This window comes from Anser brachyrhynchus (assembly GCF_964034855.1).
Source record: "Anser brachyrhynchus genome assembly, chromosome: 1".
In the NCBI taxonomy this organism is placed as follows: Eukaryota; Metazoa; Chordata; class Aves; order Anseriformes; family Anatidae; genus Anser; species Anser brachyrhynchus.
In genome coordinates, this window is record NC_137694.1 from 95,441,377 (window position 1) to 95,469,216 (window position 27,840).

Consider the following 27,840-nt stretch of genomic DNA (forward strand, 5'->3'; position numbering starts at 1 on the left):
ATACAACCCTGGATTAAAAAAAAAAAAAAAAAAAAGACATAGAACTTATAATTTTCCATATTCTTTGATGATGAAAATGTTTGCTGTTAGGTCAGACATGCGTAGTGCTGGCTATAACAGAGTAACATCTGAAGTTAAATACAGGATGCTTAATTTGATTAGTTAAAAGTCAACACTTTGCCAATTCAGTGTTACAAATTCTCTTCAATTTTTGTTTATGGCAAGAAAAACACTGTAAACTAGAAAATACTGTCACTCTTTTAGGGAGCCACCCTCGCAGTGTCTAGCTGCTTTTTAAAACATGATCAAATATCATCCTTCCTAAACCACACTGTGATTTCTAAAATACTCTTTCTTCAATAAAATTAAAGGAATTGAAAAAGACAGGTGTTGTAAATCTGATTTACAAATAAATGATGGATACTGCATAGGAACATAACCTGTCCAAAAAAAAAGATTATGAATTACCTTTCTTAGATAAATTTTACTGACCTTCTTTGCCTTCCTGAAGCACTAGTGACAAACTTCAGCTTTTTATCTGATAGGACCACTCTCTTTGGAGGCTTATTAGTGCCAGATATTTCTTTTCTTCCTCATAGAAGGATTTCTCATAGAAGAATTCTTCCTCATAGAAGAATTTCTTTTCTTCCTCATAGAGAGAGCACACATTTCTAAGATATAGAGAAGTTTTCAGGACTTCTGAAACACTTATATCAAGACATTCACAAAGTCTCATTTACCATGTCCAGCGTACTCGGGGACACTGTCCCTAAACATTCAGTCATCACATTTGATCATGCCCGCAGGCCTTATTTAGAGCAGCTTGGAAGTTTCCAAAAACACCACACATTCATTTAAAAAAAAAAAAAAAGTGTGTGTGGCTGGCTGGCTGGCATGCTCCTTAAAATGGGTTGTGTAAAATTCAACATGGTGTTCTTATTTTATTAAAACCACTGATGGCAAAGCATGTGAGTGTATTTATTCATAGAATGGAATAAAGAAATAATGTTTTTTAAAGTTGCCTGTCTAAATTTCTTGGGCTTTTTTCTCACACAGTAGAGAATGAGGTGAGTCAGTACCATTATTCCCATTTGTTAGAGAAGAGCCCATAGAGCTTTGCTCAAGTCCCAAAGCGAGAAGAGCTTGCTCCTCTCCCAAACTCTCCATAAAGCCAAGGGACAGAGAGACAGGCACAGCCAAAAGCCAGCACAGAGCAGGATGGTAACTGAAGCACTTTGGCATCCCAAATGGAAAAGTCATCCTGACAGGTTAAAGCTGAGGGTGATGTGAATAGGAGCTATGTTATATAGTCATAAAGAATTTATTTCCCAGCCTGGTTCTTCAAGTGTCTAGCTTCTCTTTGTTCATGTTGTCATATGAAAACAAAATATTTTGTCTGTCATTTCATCTGAAGAAGTTTTATTTGGGAAATTAAAAAAAAAAAATCTAAGACATTTTCTTCTGTGAAGACAGTCATAAAGCCAATATTTTACGGAGGTAGTACATACAGTTTGTGCCCAGAATCGGTATGAACTGTGCAGCTGATTTACCTTTTGGTTTCCAATTAAATTAAAATTGTTCTTACAAAAGGGAGAGGAGAGCTACATGGCATAAGCTAAGCAAACTTGTTCAACGGGCCTGAGAAATGAGTAAGGCATAAACAGAGCAACTTCTGTACTGTATAAGTGGCATCAAGAGGATCTAGTGCTACATTGACTCTCAACAATCACACACATGTGGTCCTGCTTTTGACTCCTGCTGTTCTGGTCTGAAGATCTATGCCAAGCCACCTGCAGTTGGAATAGTCTGTCCGTCGTTCAACATACCAGTGAGATCTACATAAAGCAAACTCTGAAAACATATGGGTTTATATTTCATGTATTTACAGATTTCTAATAGCAATCAGAGAAGGTGGAAAAGGAAATATTTTCTGTCTCGAATGATCTGAAAGTTTCCCGGAAATATTTTACAGGCTGTAATTTTGAAACATGGTAAATTTGTGAATGCAAGTAGAATGATATCTCTGGCATCTTCCAAGCAGGACTCATTTTAGAAACTTTTTTCTTGAAAGTTGGTGATCTGAAAGTGTACAGAATACAAATCTGAATTCCCTGTAGAGTAAACAAAAGCATGGTGTTAATGTTTTACTAATAAAACCAGAAGAGATTAGTCAATATTATTTGACCTGAAAAAGTAACTACACAGTAGTTTTCTGTAACCACTAACAATGACATTAATGCCTTGGAGTACAAGAACTACTTTCATTGGGAAAATTATTCTACATAACTATGAAATTGCAGCAATAGTTGCCTCATTTGCACATTGTAATGCATTAGCTCAGAAAGGTGTTATTACCTTCTGCTGGACGGAATGAACTAGGACCTCCCTGGGTATGCCTTATGCACTGAACGTGGTTGGTGTGCCCTATCAGCACTTTCAGCAGACACACACGGAGGGAAAACAGGACTTCAGAATTTCTATATCAATTCTAAATTCTCACTTAAGGCATTTCAGGAGAATCCCAAGGGGCAAGGAAAACAGGCTGATGGTTTTGAACAGAGAGAACCGTGGTCTAGCTCTGTTCATGATTTCAGTTTTAAATCACTAAATCCATTAGTAGAGTGATAATCCCTTCAGGACTTTTTGCAGGGAGATTTTGCAGATCTGATCCCCACCAGTGTACAGGGCCTCAGTTTTCATTAAATCGAGGTGACATTAAACAGCTTAAGATTTGCGGATGAGGGAATCGTCACATGTCCAATTAGCCATTTCGCAGAAAATATTCAGTGATGTGACAAGGAAGTATCCACTACTCCATGTACTTCATAATTCATATGCCTTATATAAATATAAAGCCAAGAATCCACCAGGGCCACATTACTTATGGGGGAAAGCAAGGCAGGTCCTGTCCTGTAGGCTTCCATCCAGAATCACTGTGAAAGTTCTCAAGCCATAAAGATTCTCCCCCAGCAGATAAAGAAGGTTTTCCTGATGTTCACTCTTAATATCATATACAGTCCAGTGCAAGAGAAGCCAGTCAGGATGGTCTTTTCAGTACTGACCTTGAAATAAAGTCCTGCACTGTTTTGTATGATGGGAAATGTTTTATGAGTGACAGACCAGAGAGATAACACGCTTTTCTGAGCAAAAATTCTGAATCTCCACAACTGCTTTCCAAAAACCTAGACACTATACTACCATTCATTTGACAAATGAATCGGACATCTTTTTTTCATTATCTCAGTTATTAGTCTCAGAATTGCTAGATACTTTACCTGTGTGGCATTTAAAATGCAAAACACATAGTTGAAAACAAGACTAGTTTCCTCCTGATTTATTAGCATGAAGTAGCCTGTCGTCCAGGTGATTCCAAGCACTACAACGACAGAGATAGTGCTGGTGATCTTTCCCATGAATGAATCCTTCTTATTCCTAGAAATAATAAAAGAAAAAAAAGAAAAGAAAAAAGAAAAGAGAGAGAAAAAGAGAGAGAGACAGAAAGAAAGAAAGAAAGAAAAAAAGAAAGGCTTATCTGAATAATCCCTGCATGGATATATCTTTCTTTAAAAAAACATGAGGTTTACCAAGGCAACAAGATACATTAAAAATTAATATGTTAGTTACTATAAACCTTTTAGTATGTTTACAATTTTGATCCAAATAGTCTCAATTTTCAGTAGAAGAATAAGCTGCCATTGAAGTTTGGATATCCAATTTCTTTCAAGCCTGAGAAGGAATCAGAGAGAAGGTATTTTGGTTTGCTCCAACCATGAAAATTGTACATAAAAGGAATAAAGTGCAAAGTTTTGTTGAACAGGTCAGTTCCTTGGGATAATAAAAATCAAAGCAATTCTCTTTTATATAATACAATGTACACTGCAAAGTCTGCGATGCTTAGCCTGTGACAATACACAGAATGCTGATTTAAAACTGGGCAGGGAAATCTGTTTCAATGCTGACTAAATCACACATAACCTTCATTGAACTCGAGTAACACTGAAACCAAAAAAAATAGTGGTGGTGGCTGGGGGGAAGCCTGTAATGTGTTCACTGCTATGCAGAGGAACATATCCTGACCCATTACAACCATGGAATTAATTCTCTGACTACTTTAAATGCACATTTCTTTAAAACAAAAGATTTTCTCAGAAATCCAAATTTGTGACAAGAAAGCCTGAACTCCTAACAAGAGATCAAGGAATACATCTTCTGAAAGATCTGAGGAGTTCTGTGCCATCTCACCTTGTCAAATCCTTGTTCTCCTTCCATATCACAGAGACAACGATCTTGATGAAGATGATAATGTTAAACAGGAGTATCAGTGCTACTGGCAAAAGGAATGACCACAACATGGGCTTTTTTATGCTGAAATTCTGATCTTGATCCAGGGCTGCAAGCCAGCAACTTTTCATAAAAAGAGAGGCCATTTCAAAAGGTTTGTTAGACACGTTAGTCAGAATACCAAAACAAAACAAAACAATACACCTCTTTTTCATCCCGAAAGACCTCAGTTAGGGCTTTCCAGCACTAACCTCTCTCTGAAAGGCAACCAGTCCTGGACAACTGAGGCCTTTCAATCATGCCTTTCTTTTCTCTGGGGAGTTCAAAGTGATATATCAAACAAACTGCACAGGGAAATATTATAAGGTGGAATATAGCTAACCCTATAGCTAACCAAATATGTATCTGGCCACCATGTACAATTTGATTTCTAGGGTGCATATTATAATAAAGCTGAAGAGTTAAAAGGAAGACCTTATGGACAGAAGTTGAAACAAAAACAGTGGCAACTTCAGGAAGATGGGATTACGCTGTAAAATACTTATTTATTTTTTTTTACTGACAAATAATCTCAAGCTAGAAGTCAACACTCCCTACATGAGTATCACAGGATCACTGCCACGTGGAAGGGCATTTGTGTTTGCATATTCAAAAGTTCTGCATCATCCACAGTCACCAGGGTACACCGTAAGCCCATAGCCTGCTTTGGTGTGCTGGCACACAAATTTAAGTGCAGATACCAAACACATAGGGTAATTAGGGATATAGTTATGTTGGCCAGAAACATTTCAAATAAATGTGAGGACTAAGCTTAGGTACTGAAATGCAATTATGAACTTAAGTGAAGGTCCTGAATTTTAGTTAGTCTAAGAGCATCTACAATTCCCATTTAAAGCCACAGGAGATCTTGCAGTAGCATTCAGGGCAGATATGGGTACAGTACCCTAAGTCCTTAGTGAGGAAAAATTGCAATTCCTTATAGTGAAAGCTGACCTTGAGTGAAGACTTCTGTTTTCTTTTTAGTACAGGTACTTAAATATACAAAATAATATACCATATAAATCTAGAATAGTATTAATAATAAGCCATCACACAAGGCATGCAATAGCAACTATTGTAATAATACACAAACTTACAATTCTTCCTGTCGGTAGTTTAAAGCTTTTCCTTCTCTATAAGTAGCTCCAAGTGTTACTGCAACTACTACAGCAGGGATTCCTAATTGATAGGAGAGACATTTGCAATTTATTGTTCAGTTGTATAGGTGCACCCTAACTCCATTCCACATAAATAGCTTCTTGCTCTTGTGTAGAGTTATGTCCTTGACCCCTTTGCTTCATTTCCTGTTTTCCCTGTGTCCTAACTACCTGTTAGAAGAGTTTAAGTAGCACACTTCATGGGAAGGAGCCTCCCACACTGGTTTTTGTCTGGGAAATATACATGCTGCTCTCTCTCTCCTTCAGCTCTACTGCAAATCTTCCAGACTGCTGTGCTCTCAAAATCTGACAAGCAGTGAGTCAGAATCATGCTCTTTTAGACATGCAGTCACAGGATGGTGAAGAATCTAATGTTGTGCTATCATGCTAATATATGTGGAGAGCAATGGCATATAGCCAAGCAGCGTTCACTGAACACTTTCTGGCCTGCACATGCAGTCCAAATGCTAAAAGTTTTAAAAGAATTGCCTCTGCCTCCACCCAAATGCAAAACATAACTATAAAACAATCTGAATCTAAAGCTGCTTTCTAGATGCCATCAAAAACACACACCACACTAGCTGAATACACAATGTGGAAAAGGCAGGTATTCCTGTATACAGTATTGAAGGAGGCTGAGATTTTTATTATACCTAGTGGGCATCTGGCTGCATTCTTCAGTCCTCCAAATAGTCTCCTTTCAAGCTGCAGTGTTGTTGCTAATTGCTATAGTGTTTTAAGAATGCACTCTTTGCTTATTACTAAATAATATATAACAAATCATGTAAGTCAGTCCTTGCTTTTGGACGCACACAAGGCTCTAGTTGAGGTCATGAGGCACCTCAGAGATATCTAAATGAAGAATTTGACTCCATACATGAAAACACTCTATCTGAAAAAAAAAAATAAAAATCTTGTAGTTGACAGAAAAAGACTGTTGAATGCCTTGATTACTGTGAAAATTTCTCCTGCATGCACTAGGTACATGTTGCTGTTCTGGTGAACAAGCTCTCAGTTTCATTGCCATATCAGGGCAGTGAAAACAAGCTCATCTTATACCTGTAGTATAAACTGCAACAGGAGATTATTCATTAAACCATGTTGCCTAAGCCAGAGAGACATTGATTCTTAGTTGCTCGCTACTGATCTGCTATCTTCATATCTCTCCCTGAATGCACTATGTGCTGGTACTGTGGTAAGAGTTACCACATATATGACTTTAAATCTTACCCCATCCAATTACTGACATGGTTACAATGAAGTTTCCAGGAAGGGGCTTCATGGCTCTAAGCAGCAGTAAGTACAACTGTGCACAATTGAGTGCTGTCCACATAAACGTTGCCAACAAAAAATAGTGCAGTAGGACAGCCACAGCCATACACCAGGAGTCTTCAGGAGGATCTACCATATCAGATTCGGGCAAGGTGTTATTGGTGGTATAGTAAGTACTGTATTGCTGTTCGTATCCGCTGGTATTGCTGCTGTGATTCCTGGCATTTCGGTTTTCAATTCCAGAGATGAAGATGATGTTAAAAGTTAGCATTGAGGAACAGAGACTCACTAACATCCACGTTACAGATGACTTCCGAGTTTTCCTATTGGTAGGAATACATTTAGGAGAAAAAGGTAAAGCAAAATAAGAAAAAATATAAAATACTTCTTTGTTTCTGTTGATGTCAAAAGCAAGCTAGAGTGTGCAGTCTATAATATATATTTATAGAAAAAGCAATAACTTGTTTGCAGAATTTTACACTGTAGTTACTCTCAGACACCTTACCAAATTCTTCAATTTCATCTGATTTCAACTAGAACGGAGAAGACCCAGCACCTTCTAGGACTAGACTCTTTCCAAAAGAATTTGGCATGCATTTAATTTTTGTCACTCTGCTCTTTTAGAACCATTTTCTTCGGTGTTAAGAGCATAAGACAAGTATTTCTAAGCACTCTTCAAGGTACAAGAGAATAATAAAACTCCACTTCCAAATGTTGTCTTGTAAATGCATTTAAAAGCTAAAGTCTGGAAGCTCCAAAAATCCTAAAAACATTGACCTTGATGGAATTACTCCAAATCTACATTAGTGCAAGAGAGATGAGATAGTTCTTAATCTACAATAGCTACAGCTCTGTTGGCATGACTTTGCTCTTTGTTCAAGGCAGAATCACATGACACCATTAATCCCAGGCATGTCCATCTAGGAAGTGTGCTGCAATTGTATTTCAATGAAGTCATTCGCAATAAAACAGTAACACATAACCTGTGTTACTATATGCTCGTGATGCTTTGAAATCAGCCATTTACTACAGACGTTTTATAAAAAGGAGTCTATAATATAGAACCTCTCAAATAAGCAACAGAAATCAAAGAAAAATTAAAATAGGATAAAATTAAAACAGGATAAAATTAAAACAGGATAGCAAGAAGAGAACCTGAGGAGTGATACATATGCTTTTACATGAACACTAATAGCCTGAGAGAAAAGAGAGTGGACTGAAATGATTAGCCTTGAATGAAGACACCAATGTAACGGGCATATTGGTAACTGGCTAGAAGAAAGACAATTCATTAAACATTGTAATACCAGGGCACATGGCACACAAGAAGGTATAAAGTAGGTCGTACTGGTGATGGAAGACTATTACACATTTAGTAAGTATTAAGTGAGCACAGTGAACTGAACACCTCAATGTGTAGCATGGGTCAATGTAGCAACAATACAGGTCTGGGCCTGTATTGTCAAGTGCCTAACCAAGGTAGTCACACAGACATCAGCAAGGTCAGGGGGACGTAGAAAAAAATAGTAACAGCAGAGCACCATTAACACATGGAGACTGGGCAAATGTGTTCCTGGGACATAACCCAGAGATCAGATTTTTAGACATAATCATGAGAGCCCATGGTAAAAGGATCAATCCTTGACTTGGTCCTCGGTAGCACATAGTGCTTGCTTTATTATCATAGCTGGTGAGCTGCCCTGTATTGTCACCCATAGGATACCTAGACTGAACATTCCTCTTGGAAAGTCAGATAACAAAACATTCACCACAGTTATATTCAACTTGAAAAATGTGACATCGTAACTTCATACACATATACATCGCATAACTTCACTAATCAGTAAAACACATTTCCCAAGCTACGCAACACACAATTAGATTGTTTTTAATACTATCTGCTGATCAGTAATATTGAAATATGCTCCAGACTGGCTGCTGTCTCTGTTTCCCCTCAAACTATATACAAAGCAAAATATTGGAACTTAGTACAAAACACAGTTTCACATCTTCTCTCTTACCTAGTGAATATTTGAAATAAAATGGTAATGACCAGACCAGCAATGGACAATCCAACACCAACGTATGAGATATACTCCAAAGGCTTTGCATATTTATAATTGATCCGAAAGGCCTAGAAAAAAATCAAATCAATTATAAGATGAGATGATTTCCTTCCTAAAATTTGTATTTCTATTTGCACATAGAAATGAAAAAGTTTTAGTAAAGCTATGACTGTTGCTAGCCACTGACAAAATTTTCAGATCACACAAAATTATTCCAGACAACAAAACAAGAGGAGCTTGTGCAGAACTGCAAAAGGAGACTTAACAATGCCAATCAAATATTCAGCAAAGTAGCAGATTAAATTATTCCTAGAGAAATACAAACCAACATAGACTGAAAAGAGTAGCTTTGACTTTTCATACTGACGTGCATTCTGAATTTTGACTTCTGGTGATAAGTTCTAAGGTAAGATGTTGTAAGGAATTCCAAATCAAAACCAGTCTTTATTTAAATAGTGTCAACAAAGCAGCACACAAAATATAAATGTAGTCAGAGAAACAGAAAATACCGTTAACTTTGCACAAATGGATGGGAATCTTCTCTTAGAATACAGTCATTTTATGCAATAAGATCATGCATAACACAAAGGGAAATACAGAAACAAGTAAATACTACAAATATAGAAATGCTATTCTGCAAAAACAGAGTAAAAAGAAACTAAAATCTCAGCACTCCAGAAGTTAATGACCATCAGTACATGATGTTACCCATGGAGTGTTTTGTTTAGAGAATCTGCCAGAATAATGAATGGCAGAGACAGTCATTCCTAAATAGTCTTGAAAGTATAAGAGGGCAATATATAAAGCTAAATGGCAGCAGGCTTAATATTTACAGATAAATTGTTTTTTTGTGAACATGTAAGCAAAGGAAGTAGCTAATGCTGAGTGCTTTGAGTTAGTTGCCCAACACAAGTTAGTTCCGCAGCTAACACAGATCCCAAGCTACTCTGTTGTTTGTGTCAGGGCACTTTAGGGTTCAGCCATACATTCATTTAACAACCAGCTGCAGCAATTCAGGTGCAGAGCTGCCACAGCAAGAGGAAAGCCAGCGCCAGTGCAAAGTCAGGTGGGCTTAGCCCTCAGGCTTTGTGCCAGAGGAAGCCAGGATTTGCCCATACCTTTGGCCTTCCAGCAGCGCTGGGGAGCATCATATGCCCCAGTTAGCCAGTTCTGCCATGGTTCAGAAACAAATAAGTGGGGACATCTTCAACTGCTGTGCCTTCTAGCTCAGTGCCCTTCTAGCCAGGGCACTGCGCCCAAGCCCTTTTATTGGCATTCTGGTCTTGTAAGTCAGAGAACAATTGAAAACAAAACAAAACAAAACAAACAAAAAAAACACCACCCATAACAAAAAGCACCGCACCAGACTCTGCCCATTCACGGAAGAACAATGACCTACCATCAGGACAGCAAAATGAGTAGTGTGGTTGCACTTGCATCTCAAGAATTGGCCTCTTTCTTTTGTACAGCCTACGGTGTTCCAGTCATTCACAGCATAGTCCCAAAAGACGCACGCATAATCATGCAGCTGAAGTTTGGATGTGTTGTACTATGGATTGGGATAACAAGGAGAAAAATGGGATAAAGAAACACAAAGAGATATGCACCAGCAAAAAGCGTACTGACAAGTATCCTCTGAGAGGGGAGCCAACAGCTACTAAGGGATTTCCAGTAAACTTATGAAGGCAATCAGTAACAGCTTAATTCGGCTTTTTGAACTTACTTTGTATGTTCTTTCTCAGTCAAGAGTGACAAAGAAATTACCCATTTCTATGAATTATTCAGGTAATTACAGTTTAAATACACATCCATGAGACACTAAATAAATGCCAAAGGAATTCTGCATAGGCCAAACAACAGATTTCAGATTTTAGTAACATTAAATTACTGCCAGCTGATTAATGATGAATCCACACAATAAAAGGAAGCAAACGATAAATTCTGTGTACCATCCCTCCCCTCCTGCACTATGGCTTTGCTCACACAGAAATATGTCAAACTGCATGCAGTATTTTTCAGACAATATACTTCTGCAGGTTACTGCAGTTAGAATATGAAATGAGAACCTTGAAGTGCAAATAAATATTAAAAGCAATCTTGTTCACAGTCTTGGTAGTTCATTACAAAGGAGGGATAAGGGTAGGAGTAAGAAAAAAATAGTTTTCCATTATTATTGTGTTTTTTAAGTGCTTGTTTCCCAAAGCACTTAATTGTATAGATCTATGGTGGTGATTACTGATCTATCATACCCATGTGCTCAAGCCTAAAAATCTTTGCCACATGAGTTAAATATTGTAAGAAGAATCCAAGTGTTTTTGGTTTTGTTTTTGGAGTAAGCCTGCTAAAAAATGAATAAATATTATGTAAACATTACTAATTGAGCAAATCGGCTCTCACATAGGGCATTTCCTGCAAAAATGCAGTAATATCTGGAATCATTTCGGAGGGGGGGGGAATCAAAAACCCACAAACACTCTCAACTGCTTATTGCCAGAAATGAAAGTGGTGTGCTAAAAACAAACAAACAAACAAACAACAAAACAAAACAATAACACACCACCCTCTACTTATATCTCTTTCCCTGAGTATTGAAGAGGTATTAGGACAAGGACAGCCTCTGGTCAAACTGAACGTAGCATTTCTTCTCTGGGTAAAGAACTGGCTGGAGGGCTGTGCCCAGTGGGCGGTGGTTAATGGAGTTAAGTCTAGCTGGCGTCCCTTTACAAGTGGTGGCCCCAGGGGTCAGTACTGGGGCCTATCTTGTTTAATATATTTTCTGATGACCTGGCTGAGGGGATTGAGTGTACCCTCAGTAAGTTTGCAGACGATTCCAAGCTGGGAGGTAGTGTCGATCTGCCTGAGGGTAGGGTGGCCCTTCAGAAGGATCTGGATAGGCTTGGCTGCTGGTCTGAGGCAAATGGGATGAGGTTTAATAAGGCCAAGTGCCGGGTCCTGCGCTTTGGCCACAATAACCCCATGCAACGCTATAGGCTTGGGGCAGAGTGACTAGAAGACTGTGAAGAGGAAAAGGACCTGGGAGTGTTGATCGATGCTCGGCTGAACACGAGCCGGCAGTGTGCCCAGGTGACAAAAAGGCCAATGGCATCCTGGCCTGTATTAGAAACAGTACAACCAGCAGGAGCAGGGAGGTGATTGTCCCCCGTACTCTGCTCTGGTGAGGCCGCACCTCGAGTACTGTGTTCAATTTTGGGCCCCTCACTACAAGAAGGACATAGAGGCCCTGGAGCATGTCCAGAGAAGGGCAACAAAACTGGTGAGGGGTTTGGAGCACAAGTCCTGTGAGGAGCAGCTGAGGGAGCTGGTATTGTTTAGTCTGGAGAAGAGGAGGCTCAGGGGAGACCTTACTGCTCTCTACAACTTCCTGAAGGGAGGTTGTGATGTGGAGGTGTTCGGCCTCTTCTCTCAAATAACTAATGACAGGACTCGAGGAAATGGCCACAAGTTGCGCCTGGGAAAATTTAAATTAGATATCAGGAAAAACTATTTCTCTCAAAGAGTGGTCAGGTGCTAGAACGGCCTGCCCAGGGAGGTGGTGGAGTCACCATCCCTCATGGTGTTCAAGAAGTGCCTGAACAAGGTGCTACAAGACACAATTTAGTAGCTTAGTGGGTAGTACTGGTGATAGGAGGACAGTTGGACTAGATGATCTTGTAGGTCCTTTCCAAACTTATTTTTCTATGATTCTATAATTCTATGATTTCTTACAGAAACTTACCTTGGGATTGAAGGCTATTTCAACACCATTGGCTGTTCCGCCATCAATGTTGCCAGAGACAACTTGTTTAGAAAAATTATTGTGACTTATATAAGTCTGTGACTGGAAGAGTTTGTCGTTTTGATAAAGGACAAAGCCAGCTCTTCTATTATTTGATGAACCTTCGCTAGGCAAACAGAAAAGTAGGTACAGATATCAGAGAAACTGGTGCCTTGGAAAAAGCCTATTCTATACTGCTTCACACATCCAGTATTTCCAGCATATTTTTGTTTAGATATTTATTTAGAATCCCTTTAAAATGTAGAGAATAATTTCTTTTTCCCCATGAATTTCAAAAGATTCATCTTCAAATTTTGCTGGGGTGGAGTGTGAAATTTTAATAATTAATTATTTCCTTTCTCCTAATTTTCTCCTTCTTTTCTGAAGAAAAATGTTGGCAATGAGGGAAATAATATCCTAAATCCAGATACATACACATACGCCAAATGGCCAGGCTTTTAATAACACTAAATAAGAAATAGTAACAACAGAGACGTTTACAGTTAATAGGAAGTTGGAGGATAAAAGAAATTGGCTGGACTTTTCCCTTCAGACCCAACTCTTAGACTCTATTTCTTTTGTTACACTCTTACACCAAATTAGAAAGATTTCTAAGTGATTTAAATCACTAGTCTTATTTGTTGCTAAAGTGAGGGGAAAAAAAATCCTAGTTTATACAATTTATTTTATTCTTGATTTTATACTTTCTGTTTTCTTCATGAGAGACTAATGTAATTTTATACCTACAAAATGTCATGTGTGCATTTAATACTGAAGAAATCTTTTTTTTTTTTAAATAAACTGTGCATTCAATCCTGCCCACTTGAAAGAAGTGTTATGATACACAGGCATTATGATAAAGAGATTACATGATGACACTGTTTTTCCACAGGCCCATTGTCTGCGACAGTTTTAGTGCTTTTCTAATCCTTATGAGAGGACTGGATTGTTCATTTCCCTGTGGACTGGTATATGAACAATGTTCAGTAATATGACGTTTAAATGCTTTGCAAACTTCATCTTCATTATGCTCTTGTGCTATGATGTCTAATGTTACTGTCACTATACAGAGAGACTTCGGACGAGTCTGCTGGTTTCAGGTACCAAGACTGAAACATCTGCAGTTTTAGTATGTCATAGAAAAGCACATGATGAAAGTTCAGCTCCCTGGGGCTGTATTTGCAGCTGTGAATAATCAGTCTTCCTGCAAATCATACACAGGGACAAAATTGGACATGTAGAAAACAAATGACATAAAATCAGCAGCCAGGTATTGTGTGCCTGGTAAGGCCAGGATTATAACCTACCTGGGAGTCCAGCTGCTAGGTTAAATTGGCATTAACCCTCACCACTACCGCACAGGGTGAACTACCCAACCACCAGCTTCTGCAGCAAAAGAAGCAAAGGAACTATACACTTTTGGAATGTACATAAGGGACAGCTGGAAAAATCCCATGTGCCATTAAAAATGATCACAACACATAGATGTAAGAATACATCTGTCCTGGCTGACACCTGACAGCAGTAGTAATTTTAGTTGAAATGGCAGATGTCTTTGGATTTGGGGGAAGGTATATATGTACTAGCCTTTGATCTTGATATATAGAGAGGTATGGTCAAAGATTCATTACATTCTGAATTTTTAAAAACCAAAAAAAGTGAAAAGTACCAAAACATGCAAAGCTTTCTGACCATTACATGTACACATGTATTAATCTATAAGTAAGATCATCCAGCTCATTTGATATGTGCATTTTTGTTCCACAATATGGTACCAACATGCATATCAAAAAACATGTTGTTATAATATTTATAAAAACATAATTTTTTATACTGGTTCAGGTGTGTTTTTTTTTTTTTTTCCTAAAGCAGATTTTTAGGGAATATTCATTCAGAATTTCCCCTGGCTCAGTTTTCAGTAAGAGAAAGAACTTACCGTTACTTGTAATATTGAGCAGGATCTGAACTTCAGTATCGAGTTCATCACTAAGCCCAGTGGCATCTTCCTGTATTTCTAGTTTTGTTGTCTGAAAATTTCCCAGTGTTTCATCTGCAAAAATTAACAGTGGGTGCATTAGAATTTATGGCACACGCCTGCTTTTGTTGGTAAATCCAACAACACACCCAGGCTTACCTCTCTGTGCCAAAAACAGAATCGCAGAGGAGTTCAACATCAGTGGGACAGACTGGACTGCAATGTTGGTCTGAGTGATGTTGCTCATCAAAGAAAATTCTTCAATTGCTTTTGTGAGGCTGCATTGAAATAATGAGTGGGAAAAAACTTACCACTAGTTGTTACACACAGCTATAGGTTCAGTTTCTGAGCTTCCTCTCTGATTTGGTTCTCTGGCACATGAATGAAGAAGCTACACGTTATCTCTAGCAAAAGGAGAAATTCTGCTACTTCTGAAGTCAACAGAAATTTTACTTTCTAACATCAGGAGAAGCAGGATTTAGTCATACATGAAGCTGGGAGTGGGGCAATGTGAAATCTAGCATGCTGTCAAATTGCATCAGCTTGTTAGGTAAGTCAGAGATTTCTTGTAACAAATGCAGGAAGCAGCTCCCTCATGTTGATAGCTTCTCCTTTCTACATGCTGGGAATTGTAATAATACTTCTCAGACTTCTGTGAAGTGCAATAAAAAACCTGGAAGTGTTTTTAAGGTGCCAGCATCCCAGCCTGCAGGTAAGTCCCTCCACCTGTAAATCCCTCCCTGTTTACAAACAGAACTGTGCTACTTAAACAATTTGCCCCTTCTGTTTAAGCCAATTGATCAAATCAGAATTTAACACCAGAAGCATAATTCCCTGCCCTCATCCTTTATACAAAGCATAAAAAGTCAGCCAAAATTGTTTATGTAAGTATCAACTTACTGAATCAAATTGCACTTTAGAGTTGAACACTAAAATGTTGATGTGTTCATAAACAACTTTCATTCTAAAACACAAAGGAAAATGCTGTTGATTAGATTTAATAAGTAGGGCAAAAGCTGAGGTTACCTTGATGTAACATGGACAAGATCATTGTTGAATTCTGTTTCCTTGGCATCCAAGAGCTGACTCACTGTAGCCACTACTGTTTCAGATGCCTGAGACAATCAGACAAAAAGGCAATGTTCAAAGACAAATGAAATAAATCATCCCTTGTTCTACATAGTGCACTGGCAAAGTAAGAATACAATAGACATTACTTGAAAGTACATACAGTGGAGTAAACAAAATACAGGATATCATTTGAGAGAATATAAGCTTTGAGCCAAGGGTTCATAAATACTACACTTCCATTAATTTAGACAGTAAAGATTAAATGACAAACTTAAACATCAAATGATGCTAGTATTAGAATTCCAGATCAGGCCAAGTTTAAAGAGCTGATAAGAAACAAATTTCCATTCTGGGAACTGAAGCAGCAGTGATTCCACAAGTATTCACTCAGGGCCACCAAAATAACTCAGCATATTGCTAAATCTGCTGGTGAAGAGGGGACAGAATCCATATCCCAAATATTAAACCATAAATATCTTATTTCAGTCTTAATAAAGCTCACTTGAGAGTCATCTGAAATGTTTGGCTTTTTCAGAATCTGCACCGAGATATTCACAGCAGCAGAGATGTTCTGTCTGGTCAATTGGTCAGGCACAGCGGTAAGGATTTGAGTGGTCTTTGCAATTTCTAAAACAGCACTGGAGTCTGCAGTTTCCACCTATTAGGAAAATGCCATTCAAAAGAAAGAATACAAGAAAAGGAAAAAAAATCACCAGTTTGATAACATTCTTACACAAAATCATACAGGTAACCAAAGAAGAATCTGATCATATCTTTCTCCACTCCTTCATAGCAGGTGGGTGTCAACAGCAGCAGTAAGACCTCCTGGAGCTTCTGAGATTACAAAATTCTGTAAACCTTTAAATATTCCTCAAATAACCAGAAACTGATATAAATATATATATATATATATATATATATATATATACACTTTTTTTTTTTTTTTGAAAAAAACATTACAGGAACTTTAGAAATGTCAGCTAGAATAATAGTGCTTCTCAGAACAGCAGTCATAAACTGCACTGAGAATATTATCCTCACTTCAGTACATTGTAGATGGTCAAATCAGAATAAATAGAAAAAGAGAAAGAGAAGAATCAGTGCTGGAAGTACTAACAAGAATTGTTAGGAGCTCTGGGTGGGTCCGATTTGAATCAGTTAGCACTTAATGTATAGGGCATAAATGTCTATAACATTTTAGGCGTACAAACACACACAGAAAAAAATGAGGTGTTATCTGTATGTTATATGAAGGTATAGCTAGCTGACAATATGACTACAAGGCATGGAAAACCTGTTTATCATCAGAAGAATTTTCTTCATTTGTTATGAACACTAGCTAAATAGTACATTGAGTCACCCTTTTTCTAATCCATTAAGCCATCCAAATCAAGTTTAATTAAATCATGAAACCTATAAGTGTTTTTAAAGCTCAGAGTGGTAGGAAATAAAGGGAATGTGTTGCATAGGGAGGAAGGAAGGAATTTTGTGTTTATAATTAATTACTGGAGATTTATTATTTTATTTGAAAGCAGCTGCATCATGTACACTGTGAACGTCTATGTTCACTATTCTTACTTCTTACTTGTATGATCATCTCGTGTTCAAAGTAAATATTTGTGTTTACAGTAATAAAAATCGTTTTAAACCTGGCCTATATATCACTATACGTCTTCGGACTCCTAGCATGCACCTTCAGCTGCCTGAAGTTCACTAGGTGGCAGTACAACACCAAAAATCGTAAGAAAAACCCCAAATTACTAATAGCAGCAGGCTAACCTTATGTTGCAATCAAATGCAGACCTGCCTCTTACTAGAATTATAAATAACTGCTGGTAGTATTACATATTATTACAGAGAAGATTTGACATTTGAACAATTTAATAAAAGTTATATACTGTGAAAATATAATCTTGATCTCAAGGATTAAGAATTCAAGCAACAATATGAAGGATTGACTCAGAGGGACTGTATCTTTTTTTTTTTTTTTTTATTTGAGACTAGCGATAAAGAATAGAAGAGTAAAAGCAGAAAGAAGAGCTGTGGCTGTCTGTAATGTGTAATCATGTTCAGTGCTCCATGTTTATGAGTATGGCAGACCTAAGCCTTAAGGCAAGGCTAGGGGTATATGTGTTTTTTGTTATTGTTGTTGTTCGTTTGTTTGTTTGTTTTTTAATCAGGAAGAGTTTGTCATTCATACAAGAAATTTTGACTTTGAATTTTTGAGAGACAAAAGTGTTTAGGCTTTGCTCTTAATCTTTTCTAACATGTCAGTGTTAGCACCACTGTGTTCCCTCTTCCTCAAATCCTACCAATTTTCTCAGCAGTTCAGTATCCTGTGTCAGTATTGCCTCCACTCTCAGGTGTTTGCTGAGAAATGGGAACCTGAGTGAGGAACTTCCAGGCCAGCTAGGTAATATTAGGTGGGATATGGTGTTCAGGCAAAATCAAGCAAAATAAAATAATCAGCAGTATACAAAATCCATTTGCAAAGCAGGCACATGCCAAGAATTCCTCTGAAAAAAGGCTTTGGTGGTTCATTTATCTTTTTGCAAAATTTTAAGAAACGAAACACAAATACATATTTCCTGCCTCCAATACTTTTTGCATTTTTTTCTTGTGATGCTGCAGAATCCCAGCCATTCTGTAAACAGCATGTCAGGATTACCTGTGATGCTAGGGAGTCCAGATTTTCATTACAATTCTGCACACTGGGTTGCCCTAAAGTAGGAGTTATTCCGTTTCTGGAGCACAACCGAATCGCAATTGAAGAGTTACCTGGTAATATTGTAAAAGCAGAAAGATATGCATTTAGTACACAAGCCCTCAGTCATATGCACATGACCTCATTGGGAAGTAAAACAGCACAGTGGGTGTGACACCCTAGCCAGCATTATTTTCTGTTTGCATACAAAAAACATTTGTCTCTCAAGATTAGAAGTGACCATCAATTATTTAACTGGTTTATTACTGGTCTTTTTTGAACGTGTGTTTTATACTTATAGACATAATTTTGTCACAATGGCTGAGATTATGCATGCCAAATTTAGATAGGTTTAAACATGCTAGAGCTGCAGAAACGTCTCTCAGACTAGGAGGTGCAGACATCAGCACTAAACCATCAGAAAGACTTTTTATCATGTCTTGTAAAATGTACTTCATTTATCATGAAAGAAATAAGAAGGGCAGGTGGAACTGCCATGCAATAGTTACTCTAAAAGGTCTCTGAGAGCTGGTATATGCTGCTGGAATACTCCGTGCTTTTCAGGTCTCTTCTGTGAGAAACCCCAATATTGCCTTTTGTTTTTCTAATTTCATTGATACCAAAATTCAGCCACAGTTCATGGAAAGTGTCCAGAATCCTAATGTTAAGTAGTAGGAGATAAACAGATAATTTTTCTATCAAACACCGGTGCATTAGTGATATTAACCAACTCTCAGATGAGTTCCAGACAGGCACGTACCCTACTCGGGATGTGTACATTAAATCATATGCATTTGAGGTAGGAAGCTGTGTGGACAGATCTGTGCTCCTGCTGCTTGAACTTGCTGTTCTGGCTTTAAACAGAGAGCTCTCATCTTCTGCTCTAACGATCTAACATCTTTCACAAACCTTATATTTGCCTTTGTGAAGTGAAAGTAAAAGGAAAGAAACATACCATTCACAGTGTGAGGTTCACATTTTTCTTTGGAGCTGCCATATTTACCCACTATAATCCTTTCAAATGTAAGATTTTTTATATCGCCTTCAGAATTGTTGTATGTGTAAGTACTGGCCTCACAGAAATTAGCTGTACAGAAGAGAAAAAAAAAAAAAGAAAAAACACTAGGATCAAATATTTTTAATACATGGAGAAATTTTCAAAAATAAAATAGTATTAAGAAAATAGAAACTCATTGACTCTTTTGTCTTAAAGGAAATAAACGTCTGTTAAAGCAGTTAGGTAAATCTTGTCTAAAACGAAGCTGCCAGAAGTGATCTTTATGAAGTCACCAAAGCCATAAAAGCCCATAATTTTTGCTGTCTGTACTATTCTCACTGTGTTGTTCTTAGGAAATTTAAAAAGATTAAATGTTTCACTTAATTAGATTTGCTTCAATGCTACAGAATACAGCAGTGGAGACAAAAATACAAGTTTTCTGCTGATGAGATTCGTACAGTTAATGGGGGACAGTCATCTGGTGACTGAACCATGATGTCCCAGATGCAGCTGCTGGCCTAGGAAGTTGCTGCCCCGCTGCCTCCTGGAATGTGAAGGGGCAGTTTGGGAAGGCCCCCTCACACCACCCCAATCCCCACACCATCTCCAAGCCTCTGATACTGGCTGCTCCTAAAGCCGGGATGGTGAGATCCGTGGGCCTGTGGCCTGACCCAGAGTGGCACCCTGCTGCATTCTCACACCATGGCATACTGCTATAACAGCACATATTTACCTTGCAGTGCTGCAAATGCTTGAAAAAATACTGCAGGACACAGGCAGAAAAAAAAAATTTGCTTGGTCTTAGGATTTTCAACATCTTGTTTTTGCTAACTTTTGTTAATTTGGACCACATTTCAGCTGACTGTGTCCCATTAGCAGAAATGAGACAAAGAAGCATACTTACGATCCTGAGAGGACACAGGGGACCTGGAGCATTCCCTGTGTCCTGGCACAGGCTTCCTTGCCAAGTCACATAACTTTCCGTGTGTCTCTTTTTCTATAGGGTATGAGTTTCCTATGACATGATATTTTTCCTTCATATAAATGGTTATGAAGAAATAAGTACTCATGGCTCTGCCAATGATTAGGTCTGCCTTATAGTCCCAAAACTGAAACTCACTTGCCATGAGGTGATCAACAAAGCAAGGTATGTCAAAAATGCAGGTGGCAGGAACCTCTGGAGATCATCTAGACCAAATAGAGTCTCCATATCCCCACTGGACAACATACCACAGTGACACTACCTTTCTAACCAAAATACTTTTCTTCATGTTTAATCTCAACTTATCACACTGCATCTTAAGACTGCTGACCCTTGCTTTGCCATCTGGTGCTACTGAGAAGAATTTGGATTCAATGATCTTCATGACACCACTTCATTCAGTTAGCCAGAAGCTGCTATTTGTTCTGCCCTCAGCCTCTTCACCACACTGAAAAACCAAGCTCCTTCAAATGCTCCTTGAAGTACACTTGTCCTAGGTCCTCACTTCCTCACAGCTTCCTGCTGGACCCTCTCCAGTTTCTCCAAGTCTTTTCAGCCTGGAGTGCAGGGGGCAAAACTGAGCACGGAGTTCCCAGTGGAGCCTCACCAGTGCCCAAGATGGGGAGGGTAATGCTGTCCATCAATCTGTTTCTCTCTGCCTAGCACGGCTGCTCTGCTTTGCTTACAATGAATGCAGACTGTTGGCTCATATTGAACTTGGCAGCCACTGTCACTCCCAGATCCTTTTCAGCGGGGCTGCTCCTCAAACAGCAAGTTTCTAGTCTGTACCAGTGTCCCCAGTGCAGAGATTGGCATTTGTCCTTGCAGGCCGCTGTGAGGTTTCCACTGGTCTGATTCTCAGGTTTCCAAGGCTCTTCTGCATTGACACTCTACTGTTAAAGTGTCAACAATACCTCCACTCCACCACGAGTTTAGTATTGTCCACAGATTTGCTGAGAGTGCATTCTGTTATCATTCAGGTTGTCAACAAAGACATTGAACAATACTGGCCTTAGCATCAACCAGTGGGTTGCCCTACTTTTACAGTACTCTAATCTAATCAAGCCATTGATACTACACTTTGGAGTTTGGCAGTTGAGTTAATTTTCAGCCCAGCTAATGGTCCAGTCACCCTAGCTGTACATCTTTACCTATCAAATGAGGATGCTGAGGGAGACAGTGTCAAAAGCCTGAGTAAAATCAGGGTGTATTATATCTTTCACTCCTGTTGACTACATTGGCCAGTTACTTCATACAGAAGGCAGTCGGGTTGCTCAAACTTGATCTGCCATTTGTAAATCCAGACTGCTCCTGATTATTTTCTTGTATTTCACATGCATGGAAATAGGCTCCAAGAGAATGTGGTCCACAGTACTTGTAGGATCTGAGGAAAACCTGGCAGGCTTATGGTTTCCCCAGTCCTCCTTCTTGCCTTTCTTAATGGTGGGCATGATGTTGGTGTTTTAGTTCTCTGCGGCCTCCCCTGATCATGATGTTTTGACACAGGTGACAGAGAGCAGTCCCACATTTACATCAGTCAGCTCTTCTGGCACTCCTACAGGAATCCTGTCTAGATCCATGCATGTGAATACTTTTGTGGTGATGTTGCCAATGGCAGCAGGAAATGAGTATAGGCATTATCCTGCTGGGTACTGAGTTCCATTGGCACTGCAAAATCCAGAGAGAGCAATGCTAGCCACTGATGTCTGAATCAGATTTTCAAGTCATTGTGATGTTCAAACAGAGGAATTCAAACAAAGTCCAAATTGGCTAGAAACAGGCCACAGACAGTTGAAAACCATAATGTCTTCCCCAGATATGTTACTCATTCAAAAGAGTGACAGAAGTGGGTGAAAGTTATGGCCTCTTCTAGGAAGAAGAGCCACGTCACTTCTTGCACACCCGACCCTGCTGAGCAGGTCCCAGGAGAGGGAAGGTGGATCGGGAGCCTCCCAGAACAGAGGGGTTCACAGAAATAACACCAACTGCTCATGCTGCCTTGCTTGTACTAACCTATATCACAAAGGAGTCCTATCCACTCGTCAGGGCACACACAGGCTCCATCCTGGCAGATTCCCCCGTTGTGGCAGAAGCAAGGAGGTACCACGGTTTCTGTAATTTCTGTGTGAATAAATAATCAAGATTTACATACTCATAAATATGTATGCAAAATATATATGCTTATAAATAATTTGATGAAGGAAATATACAAATATGATGCTGATTTATTTGGAGCTTCAACTAAAAAATATTTTATTCTGTGCCCCACAGTCTCGTCCATGGACTCAATCACTAGTTCCTCCTAACCCCCCAAAACAATGCCGTGAATGTGGGATCAAAGCTTTCAAAAATTAATCTGCATCCACACAGAGAAGTAGGCAGAAACTGCTCTGTGTAGCTGCCAGAAGAGCAGGAGCAATGATGGTGTGGGCCTCCAGAACGCAAGAAACTCAAGCTGTTGAACCTGCGAAAAGCCCAAATGGCTCCTGCAGGGTTTCACAGGGAACAAGAGAGCAAAACAGGGCCACAGATTTCCAAGACCCAAACTGGCAATGGGCAGGTGGATAATCAGACCTCCAAGAATCACACAGAAATATTCTGATTTAAGCCAGAGTTTATGGGGTAAAACAGATAAAAATCCATGTCCTGGTTTCAGCCATAGCCTCTATTCACATTCCAGGACAGGTGCCAATTTTTATTGTCTCTTGGCAGGAATAGCAGGCTTTGTCTGAAGTAGTCATTGCACAGGCTGCTGCAGCTTCAGGAAACAAAAAAGCACAATATAAGCAAGAGCAGAGAAATTACATTTCTTAGGAATTTCTGACTATACCAAGGCGTTGATAGTGTTTGTCAAGACCTGGAAATTTTAAGGTTTCTTTAAAAAGAGGCTGGCAAATCTTAAATGGCTCAGGGGTTTTCTGCAGCAGAAACTGCAGTAGAGAAGGTGCTGGTGGACCTCAAGCTTTGGGATATGGCTCCAAGACCTAGGGGATCCCCATGGGCCGAGGCTTCCTCTCAGTTTATCTCACCCAACCCAACATGGAGGGTGGAATTTGGAATCCCTTCCCACTCAACTGCACTGGGTGCAGTTTATGCCTTGAAATTATACAGAAAACTGAAGTTGAGGCCTCCTATTTGATCTGACATTTTAGAATCCGTGTTTCGAGATGCTGGCAAATACAGTAAAGCCAGAAAATGTAAAAGTAAACAGTGCTGTCAGGAGAACATGTGCTATTGTATATTCCTAATGTTCTCATTCAAGTAAAAAGATTGCTTAACTTCTTGCTCTTTAATGGGATTCATATAACTGAAAGGTTATTCCAGACTATAGGGGATGCGCCACGTGGCTGGGGTAATTCTGTTCTTGGCAAGTGTTGCTTGACTCTTGCTCATGTAGTTGCTATGTAGCATTTGTGTTTCAGTCTGTCTCAGCTACGTTTCAGCCAAATGTCTGTGATGCTAGTGGAATAACATCTATGTGCAGCTAGGTAATATCTTTGCTAGCCATCAGCTTATTAAATTGTTTCTCTGCTGGAAACGTTACAAAAAGGAAAGGAAAACTCATACAGCAATTGAGAGCAGGGGGTGGGTGGTGATGGAGGAGGGGGGACACTTCAGCAGCTGCAGACAAGGGCTTGATGTGGCGAAGCTGGGTGAGTGCTTGAACCATTGCTGCCCCAGCAGTGCTGGCTCGCGTGGCAGGCACATGCATGTAGCACATGGGGCAATGTGGCAGAGTAATGACACCAGGGCTCAGCTTCCTGCTTTGCCTTGGGAGCCCTTTGGACCTGGGAACCCACAAGATACTCAGGGACCTGCAGCACAGCTCCAGGCCTCCATGGCCGAAGCAGTTATGTCACATAGGATCCCCAAAAATGAAGTTGCAGCAGTGCTGCCCTGCAAATGCACGAGATCCTGGCTGCCTGCAGAGGAGCAGGGAGAGGAGGAAGTATGACCAGGGCAGCCATGGGCTGGAAGCATCAATGCTGGCGCTTCTACAACCACTAATCCCGAATCTGTTGGGATCTAACTCCTGAATATTTTCTTCTGCAAGTGGTAAAACGTAAAAACACAAAGCTGTGAGGTAAAAAGTCCAGCACTGGCCCCTGGAGGTACAGGCACATCTTTCTTGAGCAATTGCCAGCACGCAGCATCCACCTCACCAATGTAACAACAGCATGACACTCCTGGGATCTGCTAATGTTACTGCTTGTTACTGTGTTTTTTTTTTTTTTTTTTTTTTTTTTTTTTTTTTTGTGGAGTGGGGAGGAATCTGTATCTTTCACAAATATGAATTCCCAAGCTTAATAATGCAGTCATGCCTACCCCCACGCACAGTAAAACTCATCAGCCTCAAATAATTGTGGCATTGGCTTAACATCATAGGGCTCTTCTGTTTTTAAGTTTCAGAAAACATCTTGTTTTTATTTGTCCTTGTCTTTTAAGTTTTGCAGAAATTAATCATTTCAAGAATCACATTGATTTTGACTGTACATATTCTTAAATTGAGAATAAGATTCTTGCATAATATTATGTCATCAAGAACTGTGTTTTTTTGTTTATTTTATTTTTTCTTTTCTAAACCAAACATCCTGGGGACTGCTAATGGTAATACTTGCAGTTAAGGTTTGGAAAAATCAGAAACACTACAACTATGCACAACAAGCACTACATCAGAAGGGCATGAAGGTATTTCCCATCCTTGCAGTCGCTGCAGTTTCAGTCCTATTCCTAGCAGCTAGTTTCCCTGTAGCTGTGTAAATTGGAGGCACAAGAATTCCCAAGCTGCCAAGAGTTAACTTCAAATCATCTGGGTTTAGGATCATCAAGTCAAACAAAGCCCTAAGCATATTCTTATATTCACAAAGGTAAATAATTACTCATTTAAGTTAAGCAATTAATATTTACTTATGTGCCATTTGGTGTGTTCAGGTATGTTCCCTCCCTGTAAACATCTGATAGATCTCTTGAAGCAAATATAGCCCAGTGTGTCCTAACATAAACTTTTCCCTGGGCCTCCTAGTCTCCAATAACATCTGTCTTGCTGGGTGAGCAGTGAGGAATGTCTGATTCTTGCAATGAACTTTACGTACATATAGGCCCATGCACGATTTTGTATCATGTCCGTATACTGAGTATTCTGCTGAGAGGAAACAAATTTTCTGCTCAAAATTTGTACAAGAAAACATCTTAAGAGGTTGCACTCACCTGATTTTCAGATATAGAATATGCAAACCAATGTTTCCTACATTCCCTCCACAAAACTTTCTATAATGCAAATTGCAGTAAAATCATGGACAGGTGCTATACAGCACCTTTGTGATTATATGTTGTTCCTTTCCCTGTACAGCTAAGTAGTTACTCTTTAAAACATAATTTACAAGCCTAGCTAGAGTTTTATTTTTGTCTTTTAAAAAGTAAATCAGATTTCTACCCAAAGAGTGAGAAGCTTTCAAGACATTTCTTCAAAACTACGTTACAGAATTCATTCACAGTGTACATACGTTACAAATGAAATATTCAAGATTGTTTGCTACGTTATTCTGTTTTACAAGAAAAGGCAAAGTTTTAAGTACTTCTTTAAACATCAATGTAAGAAGAAAGTCATTTCCACCTAAAAAGTCTGGGGCACAGATGAGTCTATCAGTAATCATGTTTAAGCTCTTTAGGAAAGGCAGAAGAACACAAAGAGCTCAGACAGAGCTCAAATGGTGCAGAATTGTATTTCTTACCTGTGTGAAACTTGATGATAAGCTGCCAAGCACAAAGGGACCAGAGGGTCAGAGTCACCACGCAGCAGGCAATTGCAATCAATATTCTGTCCCAGTGGCATGAAGGCATGTTGTGGTGTGGACTGTCTGCCCTGCTATAAAATGATATTATATATCCATAACCTTGTGATGGATAAACCATTAACTACTCGCCTACTCCTAGGACATTAACCTTTTCAGTTCCATTTAGGAAAGAAAAGAAAAAAAAATTGGTAGATAAATAGCATACATTTATTTCCAACATTTTCCACCCTACAAAATATTTCACTTAACAAGACATCGAATCTCACATCTTCTGCCTGTCACAGGAGAGCGTCCCAGAGCAGACACCCAGCTATGCTTACACTCATATGGGCCAGAGCCCATTCACTGTGTGTGTGGCAGGGCTCGTGACCATGCCAGCAGACCATTCCTCCCTCCAAGCATGGCACCCTAGGCCTCTGATCCCCAAACCAGACCTGCATGTGGCCCAGGCACAGGAGCTGCATCGCCACACAGGGCCCATGTCCACGTCTGGTAGGGTACAAGGCCCCATCACTCATCACTCGTACAGACAGTAACCTCCAACCCCTCCCCATCTGACACGGGGATGCTGTCTACCTTCGCATAACCCCAGAGGATGAAAAGCCCAGTGTCCCCCGTGGGACCGCCTTGCTGCATCCCCTCTGTGCATCTCCACCATGAAATGTGGTCACTCAGCAGGGAATAAAATCTGTGCCTTCAGACTTGCTAGACATCTTTCTCCAGAGAGGAGCGGCGGCAAAATGGGGAGGGAAAAAAAAATCAGAAAAAGGCACACGTAAAATGGGAAGCAGAAAGAAAATTGCAACACCTGAACTGCCAAAACTAGTATCTTCTGCATGCTAACATGTCTCTTTCTGACAAATTAAAATCTAAGAGATTAATATCATAGTCAAAAGAGGCAAAAAGAGCTATTAAAAAAATGAATTGAAATAAACACTGTCTTTTTTTGTTGTCAGTGATCAGCAGATGAATCCCTGGTGCATGAGAAGGAACAAAGCCCTGCTTTTACATGGTGTTCTCCATCAGTGACTCTCAGTGAGGAAAGGAGTTTTGTTAGGCTTCTTTAGCTGCTTCATCTCAACTTTAGGAACAGGGTTCAAAAAGGGACTTGTGCAGAGCAGAGCAAAGCACGCCCAGACAGGCAGCATCTTCTGGGGGAAACTGAGTCATGGAACAGTCCAGCAATGCGGAGTTAAGCTGTATCCAAGTATAGCACTGAGTCTGAGGATGACGCTGTATTAAAAGCATACCCAGCTCCTGAATCTGGTGTCCTTTGCCCATAGAAGTGCTGCTGGATGATAGTAGGGGCTTTGCGTGCTTGCAGAGATTTTAAATGACGAAGTAGGAAAAAAATAAAAATTAAATCCCATATTTACTAACACTGCCCTTTCTTTTTCTGTGGAAATATCATCCTTGCTTCATTCCTTTACAGAGCTGACATCACTGTGTACATCTCTGGGCGGGATGTTGTATCCCTGTATATGACACACTCTGATTCCGAAATCTTCAGCTGCAGTCCCAGGTTTGCAAATGGAAGATGGTTTCTCAGCTGGGAAATGGAAATAGGACTGTGAGCAAAAAGATTGTGAACTTCTAACTTCACCAGAATATTTTAAATAAGCCTTAATGAAAAAAAATAATAATAATGGCATAAGGAAACAGATGACAAAACCTAAGCAAATCAATAAATACATCCTAAAGGATAGTACATTTTTATTTATGAAAA

At 39.4% G+C, this 27,840-nt stretch overlaps 1 protein-coding gene across 1 annotated transcript; it reads right to left on the reverse strand.

The window, feature by feature from the left end:
* Nucleotides 1-1,995: 1,995 nt before the first annotated feature.
* ADGRG7 (adhesion G protein-coupled receptor G7) lies at nucleotides 1,996-27,798 on the reverse strand. The gene is made up of 17 exons (XM_080563585.1): nucleotides 26,052-27,798; nucleotides 22,333-22,440; nucleotides 19,296-19,427; nucleotides 18,305-18,414; nucleotides 16,139-16,294; nucleotides 15,592-15,680; nucleotides 14,725-14,843; nucleotides 14,527-14,640; nucleotides 12,552-12,712; nucleotides 10,215-10,364; nucleotides 8,771-8,883; nucleotides 6,708-7,072; nucleotides 5,418-5,499; nucleotides 4,243-4,404; nucleotides 3,632-3,726; nucleotides 3,276-3,432; nucleotides 1,996-2,111 (listed from the first exon to the last, which is right to left on the reverse strand). Exons 1-16 carry the CDS (start codon nucleotides 26,230-26,232, stop codon nucleotides 3,377-3,379), a joined length of 2,193 nt encoding a protein of 730 aa, XP_080419711.1. The 5' UTR covers nucleotides 26,233-27,798; the 3' UTR covers nucleotides 1,996-2,111; nucleotides 3,276-3,376.
* Nucleotides 27,799-27,840: the final 42 nt, after the last annotated feature.

Excerpts from the sequence above, each read along its gene's own strand:
- ADGRG7 (XM_080563585.1), bottom strand. The coding sequence starts at position 26,232 with ATGGTTTATCCATCACAAGGTTATGGATATATAATATCATTTTATAGC. Across the intron at positions 16,295-18,304 it reads TGGACTCCCTAGCATCACAG|GTGGAAACTGCAGACTCCAG; the intron begins GTAATCCTGACA and ends TTTTCCTAATAG. Across the intron at positions 7,073-8,770 it reads TTATTTCAAATATTCACTAG|GAAAACTCGGAAGTCATCTG; the intron begins GTAAGAGAGAAG and ends TCCTACCAATAG.